Source organism: Pteronotus mesoamericanus, unplaced genomic scaffold (genome assembly GCF_021234165.1).
Source record: "Pteronotus mesoamericanus isolate MK-2021 breed Mesoamerican mustached bat unplaced genomic scaffold, CSHL_Meso_final scaffold_54, whole genome shotgun sequence".
NCBI lineage: Eukaryota > Metazoa > Chordata > Mammalia > Chiroptera > Mormoopidae > Pteronotus > Pteronotus mesoamericanus.
Genome location: NW_026555321.1, coordinates 5,358,569 through 5,377,121, shown reverse-complemented (window position 1 = coordinate 5,377,121; position 18,553 = coordinate 5,358,569). Strand labels below are relative to the sequence as shown.

At 39.9% G+C, this 18,553-nt stretch overlaps 1 protein-coding gene across 1 annotated transcript in view; it reads left to right on the top strand.

The window, feature by feature from the left end:
• Positions 1–18,553, top strand: part of FBXL2 (F-box and leucine rich repeat protein 2) — a 41,949-nt gene that overhangs the window by 9,644 nt on the left and 13,752 nt on the right. The window contains exons 3-5 of the mRNA XM_054595742.1: positions 7,981–8,035; positions 8,303–8,377; positions 13,479–13,573. Coding sequence (XP_054451717.1) covers positions 7,981–8,035; positions 8,303–8,377; positions 13,479–13,573 — 225 coding nt within the window. The remainder of the gene's footprint in view (positions 1–7,980; positions 8,036–8,302; positions 8,378–13,478; positions 13,574–18,553) is intronic.

Below are 18,553 nucleotides of genomic sequence, written 5' to 3'. Positions count from 1 at the left end.
TAGTTTTACTGCCACTGTGGGTCTTCTCGGGCTTGCGAATCTCAAAATTAACTCTAGCCAGTCTTGGAATTTTAATTTTTGTTGGCCTTTAAATGATTTCTGCCATTTTACTCTCAGACTTTACATTCTCAGTGATTGTAGCTCTCCTCTTGCCTAGCCCACCTTTCCGAGCAAACTTTGGAAGGTCTGAGCCAGGTTACCAAAGTTCATTCCGCAGGGGGGTGAGTGCGCGCAGCGGCCTCTGCCTCCTTCCTGGAGCTTCGGTGTGGATTATTTTTGCTCAGTTAAATGATGTCTTTGTACCTTCGGTCTGTCCTAGGCTTACATTTTTATTTCATATGGTAGACTTCTTTGTGACAGTACAGACTCTTGTGCCTATTCTTGTTGAGTTCCTATTCACCTTCAGTCTTCCGTCAGCAGCAGGTGTGAGCGTTGGACTCTATGATCGCCTCCCTTGCTTGGGGCCGAGGTCACTTCCCTTCTGCCGTTTCTGCCTGCGCCTGTTACCACCCTCTTCCACCCTCTGCTGCTCCCGTTGCTGATTACAGCAAGTGAAGCCTCAGCTGCTGCTTTGGGACCATTAACAAGCATAACCTGGGATTATGTGCTGCTTTTCGCCTATTTATGTCACTTTGAATCACTCAGGAAAATCTTTGATTTCTTTTTCCAGTCCATCTGAACATCTTAACCCTAGTGTTAAGACAACCCAATACTATTATGGATTTCTTCTACGCTGATTGTTAGTTTGTTACTCAACAAGTTTTTACAGTTCTGCTTTTTCTACCCAGCTGTCACTCAAATTAAAGGTATCCCAGTTCTCCCTCTCTACCCTTGACTCACACAGTTCTACAGTACAGCTTGTAATTTTATTCCTTCGGAGTCAGTTCTATGGGAATATTTAATTTGTTGTAATCGACATATCTGTTAGTGAATTGTGTCATTATTACATATGTTTGTCTTCATTGTTACCGTTTGTGTTACTTTTGGAGCCAGACGTGGTTGAGATTTCAGCTTTCCCCGCTTACTAGTTGTGATCACAAAGTGACCTAACTCTCTGGACCATGATTTCACATATTTATAAAATGGCAATAGTAACAGTTAGTAACAAAGTAAGAATAGGAACATACTCTAAGAGCTAGCAACAATGTCAGTAAGAATGTTACTATTTTTACCTTGTGGTATTGTTGCTAGCTCTTAGAGTACCTGGCATTTAATAAATACTAACTAAATGTTCACTTATTGTTATTAATGAATATCAGTTTTGGAGGACTGAATACTTAATCTGTGCTCTTTGACAGTGCAGTCAATTTTAATGCAAACAACTGATAAAAGTGAGTGTCCTGATATGGACCCTAACATATGCTACTGCTAACAATATCTCAGTGAAGAACCTGATTGTTAAATAATTTACTGTAGTACATCAATTGACTTCTTTTTAAAAAATCAAATCTGTCGTCTTCTAGAAACTTGATTATGGAGTCTTTAACATCAATCACGTTATGGCAGAAGTAGAGTCATCAGTGGTTCAGCCTCCTGCGTGAAGCCATTGCTCTTTCCTTTTGACTACACTCTTCATGTTTAAAATGTCTTTTAAATAAATTTAGTCAGAAGCTGGCTCTAATTTCCTTTTATGGTGTTTTAGTTACTGTTTAGTGCTCAATATTTATGATGAAACTTTTATTAATAAATTAGTAATAGAATTATTGGAACCTGGCCATAAAATATCTGTTCTTTACCAGAACATGTAATGGTTACATTCTTAATAATGGCCTAATGAACTTAGCTTTAACTTCTTTTCAAAATATGGAGAGTCCAGACCAAAGAGAGGCTGTACATTCATGTGAGGCTAGTTTTGCTATTCTGGAGTCATTTTCTTTAATCTTTTTTTTTAATTGGATTTTAAATTATAAAGCTTGATAGTTTTAGCAAGTGACATAATAAAAAGATGCATAGATAAAAGAGAAATCTCCCTTTAACACACCTCAGCTCTCACACTCTCAGATGACAAGTGTATATACTATCTATACTTTTGGAAACATTTCTGAAGTGGTAAACTCTGTAGGGCTACCTCATAATTACTATTCAATGAGAGTTATGGTAAGGTTTTGTCTGATTTCCTTTCATAAAATGTGCCTTTGCATTGTGTAGTTCTGATGGGTTAGACTGTAGGGAGAAAAAGCGGTGGTTTGATTTCAGAATTTCTTCATCTCGACAGTTTCACGTAAGTGTACATGTTTGTCTCATAGTTGAGTTCTTTGGAGATCCCCTCAAAAGAAGACCCATGGAGTTGAAGTTTGTTTTTTTTCTTTTAGATAACACCACTAAACCGATACTCTGAAACCTCAAATTTAACATTTGCTTAAAGGACAAAATTGTTCACTAATGTACCTTGGTGTGTGAACACAGGCTTCGTGGTCTTTAGGAACAGTTTTGTTACCTGTACCCACACTTCAGACACATTTGCACAAAAGAACTGAGCTTCTATTTTCAACTCTGGGATTATCACTCTAAGCAGATAGTTCTTTGAAGAGTGGGGAGAGGACCTGGCATCACATTTTGATGATCTGAGGATAGGGAGAAAGCATGCAAATACAGAAATGCCAGGAGTCATCATATTCTGGGCCTTACTGCCCCTCTTAACCCACAGCCATTTCTAGCAGAACAACTGATGTTCATGTGATCAAGTTGCCCACACATTCCTAAAGTTTTGTTTAGGTTTTGCCTCCCGTTTGAGAGAAACTGTTGGCATTTCTGTGGATTACTGTTATTTTTTAGAAATTGTTCTCAGTGTGTATGACCCCTTCACTCTAACATTTACTACTGATTATTATTGTGGGGAGAAAAAAAGAGGAATGCTTCCTGAATACCCTGTAGCAATCTCATTATCATCATTTGATGATAGAACAGTTTTAATCATCTTCATTTTATAGATGAAAAATCTGAGGCTCAAAGGTTAAATGAGTTGATCAAGTTTCCACAATTGTTAAAAATATGGTATCTGGAGTTTGAAGGGCCTGTGTGGGTCTGAGACTTCAGCCAAGGCCTATTTATTTTAAACCTCCTGTTCTTCCTTCTGTATCTTACTGCTTTTCAGTCAAAAAAAGTTGTTTGCAGAATATTAGTCTTATAATCTGCCAGAAACCCCTCACATATCTACCTATAAAAGATAAGGCATATAACGGATTTTTCAGCACAATAGCTCATGTAGTTTTGTTCTGTTTTTTGGTACAGTAATGGAAGTGAAGGATAGTCGATGTTCTACACTGTAGAACATTCTGTATACCATACTGTTAATTGTCATCAAAGACAGTAGAGCCCTCAAAGAAAAGGAGCACCTGACTTCTGGATCCTGTAACCTTATCGTCGGGCTGCCATGAAAACACAAGGGCAAACAATGATTATAATAAGATAAAACAAAAAAGTAGATACATAGTTCAAGAAGGAAATAACTTTAGAGGACTCATAACTGGAGCGGTTAGCAAACCCGCAGCGGCTGGGATAGTAATGCGGCCTGGGGAAAGGAGGTGAGTCCTTGCAGGGACAAGCCGGAGACCTGAGTGTGACCTCTGCATAAGGCGGAGACCCTGGGAAGTTCCCTTCACCGTGTAAGATGGGCCTGTAGAAAACCCCCCAAAAACCCAGAAAACAAAAAATTCATTTCTGATTAGGGCTTTCGGCGAAGGCGAAAAAGTCTTGCGAAATCTGATCTCATATATACGAGATTTAAAGATTCCAAGCTTAGAAATTAATGTAAAATTTATGCCAAAAAGATGAAACCTTTGGGAGAACTTGTCAGAATCAAATGTAAAAACATTTTATAGGGACATTTCAAAAACCAAGATGCATGAGCTTACTGCACATCAATCAATGATCAGATGAAAATGAGGTCATGATAAACCATTGCAAGGTACCTAAGGAAATGATCCACCATAAGGATCAGTAAAGGGATAAACATCTATTAGATGAAGCTGAAAAGGAAATGAGAGAACTGGCAAACAGAGATGGGAAATTTATACATAATTCAGCACAGAGAGATAAAAATATGGAAATACAGAAAAGGTTAAGAGAGACCCAGAAGGTGAGATTAGATGATGCAATGTATGTGTGAAGGAAATTAGACAAGGAATATAGTGACTGAAAAAAAAATTTTTAATCATTTTTTATCGTTATTATATTACAGTTATCCCTGAAAAAGTTTAAGAATAGATGAAAGGGAGTTTAATGGGGCCAGTATTACCCTAACACCAGACTAAATGAGGATGTTATTTTAAAAAGAGGTAAATTACAATCCATTATTGATTATGATTAGAGTTCTCTGAGCCTTTGGATCTATAGTTTGTTGTGCGGGGGCTGGGTGGAGGGGGCAAAGGCAGGGAAAATGGGGACATCTGTAATAGTGTCAGCAATCAAAAACATTATTTAAAAAAAACTGAATACAGGGATATTAAACTACTCCACAAAGCCATTGAAATGTGTAATTACAATTCTTTTTTTGTGAGATCTTCTCAGCCATTATTGCCTCAAATATTTCTTCTGGTTTTGCCATTAGGTGTACAAGGGGGGACCCAAAAAAATCAGAATTATCTTCTGGAGGGCGGGCCCCTTGTAGTAGGCTTCCCCCACCAGGTGAGCATTCTTAGAACCCATCTGTATCAGTGCACCAGCTGGCATTGTTGTGAGAGGCTGCCTTCGGCTTCATGAAATTTTTTTGAAGACTCTTTCAGCACCTTTGCCCATATCATGATGGGTGATTTACGAGCGCACCTGCCTACACCACGCTGAGTGTTCAGCAGTTTTTGGCCAAAAACGGCATGACCCCCATGCCCCACCTTCCTTGTTCACCAGAATTCACCCCAAGTGACTTTTTTTGTTTCCCTGGATCAAAAAAGTCCTCAAGGGGGAAGTGTTTTGCCAATGTGGAAGAGGTGAAACAAAAAAAGGCAAAAGCACTAAAAGGCATCACACTGAAGACATTTCAAAAACTGAGCAGTGGAAAAATTGTCTCAGTAGGTGTATTGCATCAAATGCAGAGTAGTTTGAAGATCGCTGAAGTTTAAACATGTAAGAATAAATGCACAATTTTGTATAAATTCCATTTTCTTGGGGGGGGTCCCCCTTTGTATGTTACATCTTTTACAGTTGCTCTACAATTCATCTTTTGAGATAGGACTAGATTTTGTTCCTTAATTCTATTAATATGAATTACACTGATTGATTAAAAACATTAAATCAGTGTTTGAATTGACCATGATGTGTTAAATCTTTTTATATACCACTGGATTTGATCTACTAATATGTTGTTTAGGATTTCTGCTTTACAGTCACAAGAGAGAATGGTCTGTGGGTTTCCTTTCTTGTCGTTAGTTATTGGTACATTTCTGGATTGGGAGACTTACTATTGTCAAGATCTCAATTCTTCTCCAAGTTCTTATAAATCAGTGAAATCCCATTAAAAAATGGATCAAGTTTTCCTGTGGAAAAGGATAGGCTACTTCTAAAACACAAGTGGAGATTCTGAGAACCATGACTAGCCAGTAATAACCAAGGTAATCTTGATGAAGAAGAACACAGTTAAAGGATTTACATTACCAGATGTCAACACTTGTTACAAAGCACCACAGTTCAAAGGGCCTAATGGGCACAGACCAGTGGAGCAGAGCACGGAGTCCAGCAGCACGTCTTCTCTGCGTAGCCCTGCGTGTGTGCGCTGATAACCCGGCGGCCACTGTGGTGCTTTCCTGATTCAGGGTGAAGTTATTGCTCGAAAATAATGTTTTGGAAGGGCCAGGATTCACTCTCCCACTCCTCTGACTCCGCTTGCCATCTCTGTTTGTCTTGCCGGGGTCCCAGGCTCTGTCAGCCAGGGCATCCATTGAAACATGATCCAGGAATTTGGCTCAGGCTGAAGGTTGGCCGTTTGGGGTGCACATTCAACCACATAGAATCATGAGGGCATTGGGGAGAGGGAAAAGAATGTAAATACTAAAGCCAATCTGTTTTTTCATTCAGTAACCATAAAATAGGGTAGTAAGCAATGTGAACTTGTGTTCCAGCTGTTGGTTCTTACATGTGTCTGAATGTGTGAGCATCTTGTTTCAGTTACTGTGATTCCAGCGTTTAAAGATACATGTTTTTCATGCAGCAAGCTCACTGCACACAGACTACCTCATCTCCTGCTCAGTGGAAGAAATAGCATCTTGTCCAATCCTGAGGGACAGCTGCGCTGAACTTCAGGGCGGTTTGCAAAGTGGTCGTGGGCTCAGGCCCTCCATCCAGACTGCCCCGGGTGCAAACCCAGCTCCGTTCTTGCTGTCTGCGTGGCCTGGGCGGGTTACTTAACCCCTCTGTGCTCAGTGTCCTCCTCTGTAAAGTGGAGCTAGCATTGTTGTGACAATTAAATGACTAACATAAACCATGGCTAACACTTAGGAAGTAGATAATCAGTGTGAACCGTTGTTATTGTTATTCTACCAAGAGATGATAGAGTATGTGGTTTCCAAGGTGCAGTTCATTCATCAGGGCTTTTCAAGGAAAACTTAGCTCACTCCTTTTCACCTCCAGCGTGCACTGTAGAACCCAACCCCAGCATGCAACAGGAAATGCGACTGCTGTACCATACTTGTTTCTCTGTCTGGTCCTTGGTCCTTTGGGGAGCTGCCGGTAAGCTGTGGCTCCTTGGGGAATGGTCGTGGGCACAGACCATGGACACATGAGGCAGGAGAGCTTGCAGGGTGGGGGCTGAGGTGAGTTCCCACAGAGGCAGTGCAGGTGTTTAAGTACATAGACACACACACACATTTAAGTACACATTTTCAGCCACTAGCATTTTCCTGTGTACAAAGTTCTCTTGAGTTTTTTAAGGCCAGTGCAGCTGTTACGTGCCTATCCTTTGCCTTTTACTGGAAAATGATTAGAGCCTCTCTGAGAGAATAGCATGTCTGCTAACAGCAGCCCTGCCGTGCTGCTTGCGCGTGCGTGATCAGAGGGTGCAGCTCTCTGCTCTTTTATTACTTTCCCCCCCGAGCCTGTGGGTTTTCAGCTCACCACTGTGGTTAACTCTGAAGAATTTTTAAGAACCTGCAGGTGGCTGTTTGCCGTCTCCCGCTTCTCCTCCTTCCATGCACAGGGCAGACTCTCACGTTTACCTTCCAGGACCGTAAGAATTCAGATCCTGTTGTTGTCCCTGATCTCATCCCATCCGCCTGTCTTCTCACAGAAAAGATGTTGTCTGTCTTCAGCTGTGACTACACAGGACTGAGGCATGTCACTTTGCTGTTGTCAGCAACTCATCTCCTCCAAGGCTCCAGTGACAGGGCCTGGCTCAGACGCCCTCCGTGACAGCCCCTGCTTCCTCTGGGGGCATTACTGCTGTCAGCCAAGCTTTCTGTTTGCTTCCGTCTGCTTTTCTTTTTCCTCATCTTTCCCATCTTCTACGGCTTCTTGGCTTTTGCTCACAAAAAACTGGTCACTTAGACACCTTGAGCTCCACCTTTCTGCCCAAATGGGTTTATCATCGAGCTCTTCTTGGCCATGTTGTGCGAGGCTCAGGCGCCTGAGCCTGTTTAGAGCATCTGCCACCCAAAGAGGGGCTTGTGCTGTGTGTTGGGGGCACCAGGATGAGAAGAATTTGGCTCTCACCAGGCTTACTTCTTGGGACATTGCCTTTGGTCTTTGAACAGTACAAGTTATGGTTTGTCTCCTGTCCATGCCTAGAACAAAGGAAATAAAAGTTTAATGAGTTCTGTTTTAAGGGGATGTGTGTAGTGTGTCCAGAACATGTTGGGAGTGTGCGAACATTTAATATTTCACAATGGCATGTAAAATTACAGCACACTTGTGTGTTGCAAAGTGAAAAGTCTTGAACAAAAAAAAACTCATGATGTATCCAGATGGAGCGTGAGGTGACATCTTTCAGGTTATAAATATCCTGAAATGTCAACGCCATCTCATGTTTTGTGTTTTTTTCCCCTTTCTTCCTAGAATATTTTCCTTCTTGGATATAGTAACTTTGTGCCGATGTGCACAGATTTCCAAGGTAGGGTATAAACCAAATTTTTAATCAGTAAATATCAAATTTTATTAGAATGAGGATGAATTTTAGTTCAAGTAAACAGTTAAAAATCAAAATGTCTTTTTATATTTAACAAAATAATGTTGTTATAATTCCATATTTGATGATCAACTTAATGTATACCAAGAATAAAAGTTTGCAAATACAAAGGCTGTATCAGACTTTATTTAATGGCCTCAGTAAATGCATCTCTTTCACCCTAACCCCTGCTCCTTTTTGCCCATCTCCCAGGCGTGGAATGTCCTAGCCCTGGATGGAAGCAACTGGCAAAGAATAGACCTTTTTAACTTCCAGACAGATGTAGAGGTAAGTTAACCTTGTTTTAGACAAAGACTTTTTAAAAAGATCAGCGCTCATTCCTTCCCGCCTTTTTATTTTGCTGCATTTAGATTTAATAGTAAGGTGGCCCGGTAGAACGGAGAGGGAGGAAACCTGGAAGGCATTTTCATACATCGGGACAAAATTCTGCTCGTGTTTTACTTTGCTCTGTGTCAGTAACAGATGACTTGCCCCCCTTGTTCATGTTTATAATCTGACTTTTACTCCTCAGCGTTGTGAAGCCTCACACCTGCCTCGCTAACGCCTGCTTCCGTGCTTTAGTAGCAGCAGACTATTGACAAATATTTGTCAGAAAGATCTAGTCAGCATTCTAATTCACCATCAAGAATGGAGAAGCGGCAGAAGCAGGGACCCAGGAGTGAGGCAGGAGGTGTCACCGAGGTGTCCCTCTAGCTCGGCCACTTAAGCCAAGTAATTTCTCAGTGCTTCAGTGTTATTTTCTATAAAAAAATCTTTAAAGCCTTTTATAGTTCTAGGATTCTGGTGTATTTACCTGGAAATAGGTGTATCTCCACTTAAAAGTGGTAAACCTGACCAAGTGAGAAAAGTTTATTTTAAAACAACTTTAATATTTAAGTCCAATTTCTAATCCCCCCCTCCAAAAGAGGGAATTAACAGAGAACATTGCCCATGATAATTGTCTGGAGTGCTGTTTTAAGGATCTGGAGATTCTGAAGTTTATTGTCTACCCAGTGTTAGTAAAATCTTGTTCTAGTTTAGCCAACTCAGTTACAGCGGTGGAAATGCATTTTAATTCAGTTATGTAGATAGCATGTTCATCCAGCGTTTTTGCAAGTGTGTGTTTTGTGTCTTTTTAATGGTTAAGAAAATGAACGTGTTTAACGCTGAAATGAGCCCGGTTGCCTTTGAGTCCCTTTTCCTGGGTTACCTGGAAGAACCGAGGGCCAGTCGTGAAGGCACTTCCCCTCCTCCTCTGGGCTACTTGCTGCCGCAGCGTCTCGGTCGCACCCAAAGCAGCGGGCAGAGCACCTACAGCGAGCGGGGCTGCGTGCGGGGTCCCCGCAGCGGGTTTCCTCTCAGGCGCTCTGAGCTCGGAAGAGGGTCGGGGACCTTCAGGGCCTGTCCGGGAAAGATAAGTCCCAGTCCCTGGCTTGGACTGTGGTCCCTGAGTCAGGGGCTCTCTCCCCGGCGCCGTCTCCAGATTTGGTAGCAGTGATTGTGGTGGTGCCCCACCCAGACGTGCCGACGCGTAATCCCTCTTCACACTGATTTTTAGATTTTTAGTCAGTCTTTACTTAGTGATACTGAGAAGGGCATTAGATTCCCCAAAATGTAGTGATTTCTGTTGGCCAATGGACAGTCATTGTTTTAAAAATATTTTTCAGGAATTTTTTTTCTCTTACTGTGGTTCTTATTGTCTCCTCAGTGGTCCTTTGATGATTTTTCCAAACTATACACCTTTTTGGAAGGCACTTGAAAAGCTTTTGAATGCAGATATTAAAACCACTGTTTCAAGTAAATACCACCATGTTGTGCATTATTTGATTTCAAACTTTTGGCCGACTGCAGCTCTGTAAACGCGTTGCAGAGGTACCTAAGGGCACGTCTGTGAAAGGGGAGGGCAGTGCCTGTTTCGCCAACTCCGTGAAGAAGGGCATGTGGGAACCCGAAGCAGGGTTCCAGTCTAGCCCACGCTGCTTAGTTCCCCCTGGGGGCTGGCACCTCAGAGCCAGGTGGGGCTATAAACCAAGTGGGGGGGGACTCCCACCGCGTCCGAACAGGACTCCCTGGGCACGCCCCTGGAAACGTTCCACGGGTAGACTGATGGTCTCAGGTTCGTGTCTTTGGGATGAAAACGGTGACTAATGGATGTGTCGAGAGAAGAGAGGAGGTGCCGAGAATCAAGATGAATATACTAATAATATCTGCTCTCTGCTGGGCACTTACTCTCTGCACTTCACATGTATCCGTTTGACTGTCTCAGGAGCACTGTGCTGAGGAGACGGAGGCACGCAGAGTTTGATGAGCTTCCTCCAGAGGCTAGATGGCTTAGCAGCGGGTTGCATGGCTGGCATCTCCAGGAAAGGCCGGACAAAGCGGCCAGAGGACGTGGGGGTTGTGCCTTTCCTTTAGAGTTACCATTTCCTGATAGCTTGTTGTTTCCCTGATGTTTAAGCATTTTCCATGCCTTTAAAAGTTGGACATTTTGTTGTGTCTTCACAGTTACTAAAGATCCTGGCAGGCCAAAAAAGGAGAAATAACTGAGTAGTATGCTAATTTAAAAGTCATAACTTCAATGGGTTCCTCCATTGAAGCCTCATTTTTCTCGAAAGCCCTTCATTTTAAAAGCACACCTACAGTGTACTATCTAATACATAATAGAGTCGTTGACTTGAATTTTTCATGTGGAAAGGATTTGCTTATTTTTTTTATTAGTTGGAAATAATGGAGCAGAAAATTCTGAATGTAATTTTTTATTCCAGTACAAAAACTTTTGCTTCAAAGAAAGGAAGAGTAGAAAGCTTATATAATTTTGACTGAATTGAAATGGAAAAAAATACGTTGTGTGCTCCATTTGTAGACATTGGTGTGGAGCCTTGTTTTCTTTTTTCAGTATTTATCTTGAATTTCCAAGTCATAATCATTTTTCACCAATGACAGCAATTTGTTTTATCATTGTCTGGAAGTTTGTTTCAAAAACTAATTATTAACTTAGGTAATACTCAAGAAAGGATAAATAAAGCTACTAGCAATATCAGAGTTTAGGTTCTACTAAATTAAGATGTTAGCCAGGCAACACTACATGTGAATCCTGGTCCTGTGGTCCTGTGGTTTGGTGTGTCCTACTGATTCTTAGCGCTTACAGTTCAGTGACAAGATTACTATTTTATAAAGTAAGAATAATAGTATTAAAAGCAAAGCAAAACAATGCTTTTCAGTGTTTCCTTCCTTGTGGAGGTAGGAGTTGAGCAGAGTACACAGGCTGAAGAACTGGACAAACCCGTTAGAACCTCAACTCTGCAGCTCATGAAAGTGTAACCATGGCAATTTCATTATTTAACTTCTTTATTTGCAAAATGAAGGTAATGGATTTAATCTGAATTAATCAGGATTTTCTAGAGAAACAGAACCCATAGGATATGTGTGTATATAGATATAGAGAGAGAAAGATCATAAGGAATTGGGTCATGTGACTATGAAGGCGGAGAAGTCCCAAGATCTGCAGCTGGCAGGCTAGCGACTCAGAGAGCCACTGTGTAGGTCTAGTCCGAGTCGGAAGGCCTGTGAACCAGCAGAGCTGATGGTAAAAATTCCGGTCTGAAAGCTGGCAGGTTCGAGACCCAAGAAGAGCTGATGCTTCAGTGCAGGTCCAAAGGCTGGAGAAGACCAGTGTTCAAGCTCAGTCAGGCAGGCAGGGGGTGTTCCATCTTAGTCTTGTTTGTTCTAGTCAGGTCTTCAGTGGGCTTGAAGGGGCCCACCCACGCTAGGGAGGGAGAGCTGTCAGTCTCCGGATTCAAATGTTAACCTCATCCAGATACGCCCAGAATGGTGTTTGGCCAGATGTCTGGGCACCCTGCGACTTGGCGAAGTCAATACATAAAATTGATCATTGCAAGATCACTCCTTGTCAACCTGGAATCCATATGCATCTCCCTAAATCATACTTAATCTCTAAATATTAAAGACAGTAACAAGGTCGTAATTCCACGTAATGTGATACAACCATCCATTGTACAACTAAAAACGCTCCCCTCCTTCAGAAGAGGAATAAAGCCCTTACGGGATGTTTACTCTTCTCCTTGACGTCCTGTATCTTAGATACGATGATGTAGAATGAAGAGAATTTAAATGCTATCACGTAAAGTCAGTACATCTTATATTGCATGAGAAGGGAACCAGAGAGGAAAGAAAACAAATATATTTGCTTAATATATACACAAACACGCATATTTATAACAAAATAGGAAGGAAATGCCCATGACAATTATAGTCTTTAGAGCTCCGGAACTGGCCACATGGTCACAGTAGGAATTTATAACTGCTTGCTTCAACTACGCAGCCTGGATTCCCTTGTTTTCAGCAAGTGCCTCCACTGGTCCTTGTGGAGTGACCCACACACATTCCGGAAGTGTGTGGGCCATCGGCGGTCCTGCCTCTATTGGCTTCTGGCAGTTTCCCATGGCCTTTACTCACAGGGCCTGCTAATGCTGAGGGACATCTGAAGGATCCGCTGTATTCCAGACATGACGTTCCTTTCCTTGAATGTGAAGTGGTAGTCCAGGACGTTGGAGTGGGTATTGAATGAGCCATAATAGATACAAGGAAGTGTTAAAATGGTGTCTGGAAAAGTGAAAGCGCTTCATCAATGTTCAGTTTCTTTTTTCCTCCTCTATTTGCCAGTTATCAGCCACACTTCCTCCTTCAAAACAAATGTATTTAAATAGGTGATTGCTATGGAGGATGAGGAGAAACTTTTATGATCCATTTTTAAACTTTTAGAGTGACCATGTTTAGCTAAAATAGAATTTTTAAAAATAAGATTTTATTGATTTATTTTTAGATAGAGGGGAAGGGAGGGAGAAAGAGAGAGAAACATCAGTGTGTGGTTGCCTCTCACATGCCCCCCCGCTCTGGGGACCTGGCCTGCAACCCAGGCATGTGCCCAGACTAGGAATTGAACCAGTGACCCTTTCGTTCACAGGCTAGCACTCAGTCCACAGAGCCACACTAGCCAGGGCTCATATTTCTTTTTTTAAAGCAACATTGTGTTAGATCTCTGCCCAGCAGCCCAGGGTTTCTGCAGCTGACCTCAGAAAGCCTTGTGATCGGTGAAGTAGCTATGAGCCTTGGGCAAGGAGGCCTGATTTTAGAGTTACAGCTTTCAAACCATAGTTCGCTTTAAAAAAATAATGTTTCAATTGAAAACACTTTTCAATGTGTGCAGCCCCTTCATGCATCAGGGACAGAAGTGGGGTACTGAAGGAACGTTCCAAAATATCTTCTCTCACCCTTGGAAAAATATGTTCAGTTCCTAAATTTCAGGTTATTGTCCTGTTAGATAAGCAGCATGGAAAACAACATTTCTTTCCAACTTTCTCGATTCCAGGGTCGAGTGGTGGAAAATATCTCAAAGAGATGCGGTGGGTTCCTGCGGAAGCTCAGCCTGCGAGGCTGCATTGGAGTTGGGGATTCCTCCCTGAAGTAAGTCGAACCACAGCGGCTCACTCTGCCGTGGCAGGCTGCAGCTGACGTGCTCCTCAGCAAAAATGAACCATGCATGTTATGTGCTCTTCTCCTGTGAAACTCTTTCAATGGTAATGTGCATAGAGTGGTGAGAGAACCTTGACTTTGGAGTCAGCAGGCCTGGACTGGAAATTGAGCTCCACGGCTGTTTGGGATGTGACCTTGGGAGGAATTACTTCCCCTCTGAGTGTCAGTTCCTCTTCTCCAACGTGGAGGCACCTACCTGTATGGGAATGTCAAGAGTATCACATGAAACAGCGTGTATGAAGTGCCTGGCACATAATGATAATATAATATTAGCTCACCTGTCTCCTATTCCCTTCTTCACTTTCCCATCTTCCTAGTTTCCTTTTCGTAATAGTGGCTACCTTTTCATATAAATGACGCTAATTAACAAAGTAATTCCTTAGCATAACCTGGAATGTTGCTTACCCATAATGAGATGTGATTATTACACTCATTTTTTTATAGTTAGCAATATATCCTGTCCAACTTGATACGTACACATGCCCACCTCTTACTGGACAGCCATTATTTGTTGGAAATCTTATCAACCCAATGTTAATGTACTTTGAGCTTTGCTGGAGACAAGACATAATTAAAACTTTTATGCTGTTGTCCTCGTGGCCTCTGGTATTCTTTGAGGTTGGCTAATTAGGACACATACTGCCCCCTGGAACCTTCGAGCAGACCTTGTCCTTTGCAGACTCGTAAGTGTTACTGCAGTGCATACTGACTGTGAGCCGCCAGTAAGAATGTGCACTATGCAGTGAGTGCAGACATTAGCGTTTGTAATTGAAACACCTGGTACACCGTTGCTACGAAAACTGATTCATAACATCTTTTAAGGCTTGAAACGCTCCCTTTAAATGCTATGGAACAAAGTGATTTTTTAAAAAAAAATCAAATTCAGATCATCAGACCAAATTTTCTGCTACTTCAAAAGCTTTGTAAACCAGTAGAATAGATTGAGTCTATTTTAACAGGAAGCTTAAGTGCACCAAGTAGGGCCTACAGTAATTTACAACAGAGAACGTAAGTCTAATAGTGGTTCCATTTATTTTAGAAACTAAAATAAATGTAGTGGAAAGTAATATAAATGTGATTTGGATTGCCAGTGAGGAATAGCAAAGAAATACATTCTTATCTTGGTAATTGGAATAAAGCCATATATACTAGCAAAACCATCCTGCAAAGCTAAGAATGTTCATTGGTTTACCATAAGTTTTAGAGTGTAAGCCTTAATTAACATCTGTATAAATTTTTGATATGTGTGACAAGAATACTTAGAAATAATAAGCAGAATTGTGACTCAAAGAACTTTCTTATGCCTCCAATTTTTTTATTTTAATCACCACAAATTAGCCTTGACCTCTGCCCCTGTGTGTATATTGTTTTGGTGGGAGGAGAGCTATTTATTTATAAATGCTTATTGAGCACCTACAATATCAGGCACTGATAGAGGCAAAGGAGATAGAGTAGTAAGCAAGGCAGGTCAAAATCCCAGTAGTATTGGATCATGTTTGTATATTCTCTATAAATCCTGCTCTATCATTGTATGTTAAGTCCTGTGGGTTTTTAACAGCTTCATTGAGATATAACTGAAATCCAGTAAGCTGTATATATTTGAAGTGTGCAATTTGATGAGTTTCAACATATGTATATACCCACGCAACCGACATTGTAGTCAAGATGATGAACACGGGTCCTATAAAAGTTTCCTTATGTGCCTTTGTAATTTCTCCCTTCCTCCCACCCCCGTCCTTGCTCCATCTCTGGGCATCCATTCATCTGCTTTCTGTCACTGTAGGTTAGTTTGCATTTTCTAAAATTTCATATGTCATTATTCAGTATGTCCTCTTTCTTTGCCTGATCTCTTTCACGCAATGTAATTGTTTTGAGATTCATCTATGTGTATCTCAATAATTCATTCCTTTTTATTGCTGAGTATGGATTTATTACAATTTAGTTACTCATTCATCTGTTTATGGACATTCAGATTCTTTCCAGTTTTCAGCCATTACTTGTAAAGCTGCTTATGAACATCTGTGTACTAGACTTTGAATGCCAGATGTTTCCGTTTCTCTTGGGTAAATAACTAGGAATGGAATGGCTGGATCATTTGGAAGTTACATGTCTGATTTTTAAGAAACTTCCAAACCATTTTTCATGATCATTGTGTACATTTTACATCCCTGCTGCAAGCGTGTAGTGCTTCTAGCTCCTCCATGTCCTTGCCAGTGCTGCCCGGTCAGCCTTCTTGATGGCGGCCATTCTAACGGCTGTGTGCGTGTCTCGCTGTGGGTGTAATTTTGATTTCACTAATAACTAATGCTATTGAGCATTATCATGTAGCTTTTGCTATCTATATATTTCCTTTGCTGAAATGTCTGTTCAAATGTTTTGCTATTTTTTCATTAGATTGTTTGTTGTCTTACACTGAATTTTGAGTTCTGAATATGTTCTGGATACAAGTCCTTTATCAGATATGTGTTCTGTAAACATTTTCCCCCAGTCTGAGGCTTATCTCTTTATTTTGTTAACTGTTTTTTGAAGAGAAGTTTTTAATTTTAATGGAGTTCAATTTGTCATTTTTTTCTTTTACGAATCAATGCATTTGGTGTTACAGACAAGGTCTTTGTCTAACCCAAGGTCATAAAGATTTTCTTTGTGTTTTTAGAGGTTTTGTAGGCTAGACCTACAAATTTTGAGTTGGTCTTTGTAGGTGGTATGACATATAGATTGAAATTCATTTTTTTGCCTGTGATGTCCAGTTCTCATAATATATGTTGCAGTGATCACTTTTTCTCCAATGAATTGTCTTTATACCTTTGTTGAAAATCAGTTGTCCAAATAACAGTGGGACTATTAGTGTACTGTTTATATTTTTTATTGATACAGTTGTCTATCTTTACACCAAACCATACTATCTTAATAACTGTAGCTTTATAATAAATCTTAATATTAAGTAGTATTAATCTTCCAACTTTGTTCTTTTTCAAAGTTGTTTTGGTTCTTCTATTTGCATTTCCATATAAATTATATAATTACCGTGTCAATTTCTATGAGAAATCTTGCTGGCATCTCGGTTAGGCTGATATCGAATCCATAGACAACTGGAGGAGACTTGATGTTGAAACAACATTGAGTGTTCCATCCCACGAACAGGATATATTTCTCCGTATCTGTAGGTGTTTTAAACTTTCTCTTAGTGTGTCATGTAGTTTTCAGTGTATGGGTTGTGCACATCTTTTGTCATATTTATTCCTAAGTTTTATGAAATGTTGCTATAAATATTACTGTCTTTTAATTTCAATTTTGATTGTTTTTTGTTACTAAATAGAAATACTGTTGTTTTTTGTTCATTGATCTTTTATCCTGCAACTTTAATATATTCACTTATTAGTTTTAGTAGCTTTTTTGTTGATGACTTTGGATTTTCTATGTAGACAACTGTGTTACCTGTAAATGAGGAATGTTTTTCTTTGTTTCCAACAGTGCTTTTTCTTATTGTCTGATTGCACTGGCTAGAATCTCTAGGACAGTGTTGAATAAATATGGTGAAAATAGACATCCTAGTGAGTTCTCAGTCTTCGGGGGAATAAGAATTAAGTATGATGCTGGCGATAGATTATTTGTTCAATGACCATCAAATTGGAAAGATTTTCTTCTAGTCCTAGTTTGCAGTTTATCTTTTTGAGAGTGGATGTTAGATTTTGTCAAATGCTTTTTCTGTATATTTTAGATGATCATAGGTTTTTCTTACTTAGTTTGTTAGGATGGTGAATGACATTGGTTAATTTTTGAATGTTAAAACAACCTTCCATCTGTCAGGTTAACCTTACTTTAGTTGTCATGTATTATACTGTTTACATATTACTGGATTCTACTTGCTAAAATTTTGTTAAATTGTTGTATTTATATTTTATATTCATAAGGGGTATAGTTTTATTGTTTTCCCGTGATTTCTTTTTGTTTGATTTAGATACCAAGGTAATACTGGCTTCATAGAATGAATTGGGAGGTGTTTCCTCCTCTTCAGCTTTTTTGGGAGCATTATGTGTAACTCGTATTTATAACTTGTATTTATTATTTTCCTTAAATACTTGGTAGAATTAATCATTGAAGCCATCTTGGCCTGCATGTTTCTTTTGTGGAAGGTTTTAAACTACAAATCCTATTTCTTTGTTTCAGATCTGGCAACCCTTTGGTTCATAGGCTGGCGCCCAATCCACTGAGCCACACCAGCCAGGGCACAGTTTCTATTCTTTAATATATATATATATACAACTCTTCCAAGTTTTCCATTTCTTCTTGAATAAGCTTCAGTGTAGTAAACTTTCAAAGATTTTGTCCATTGCATGTGACTTCTTGAATTTATTGGCATAAAGTTGATTAAATAACCCTTTTACCAATTTAATTGATATCTGCAGTGATACTACCTCTCTTTATTCCTGATAGTGTTTTATTTTTACCATATGAAAGTAGTTGTCATTTTTAATAAAAATTACAATGATTATACAGTGCCTATTGAAATTTATACAGTCCTTGAAATTTTTATTGGCATTAATAATGCATTTTTAAAGAGCAGAGATAAGTAAATTTCTCTGAGATTGTTAATGTTTATCTTTCTTTTCCCCCTGGTCTGTCTGGCTAGAGATTTATTGTTTTTGTTGATATTTGTAAAGAACTAGCTTTGGGTTTCATTGATATTTTATTGTTTTTTGTTTTATTTTTACTTCATTGATTTCCAGTCTGATCTTTATTGTTTACTTACTCTTCTTTACTTTGGGTTTCACATGCTCTTCTTTTTTCTAGTTTCTTAGCTAAAGTCATTGATTTAAAAGTTTTTTTCCTTTACTAATGTAGAAGATTAGTGCTATAAATTTCACCGAAGTGCTGATTTAATAGCATTTCAGAAATTCTAATGCTGTTTGC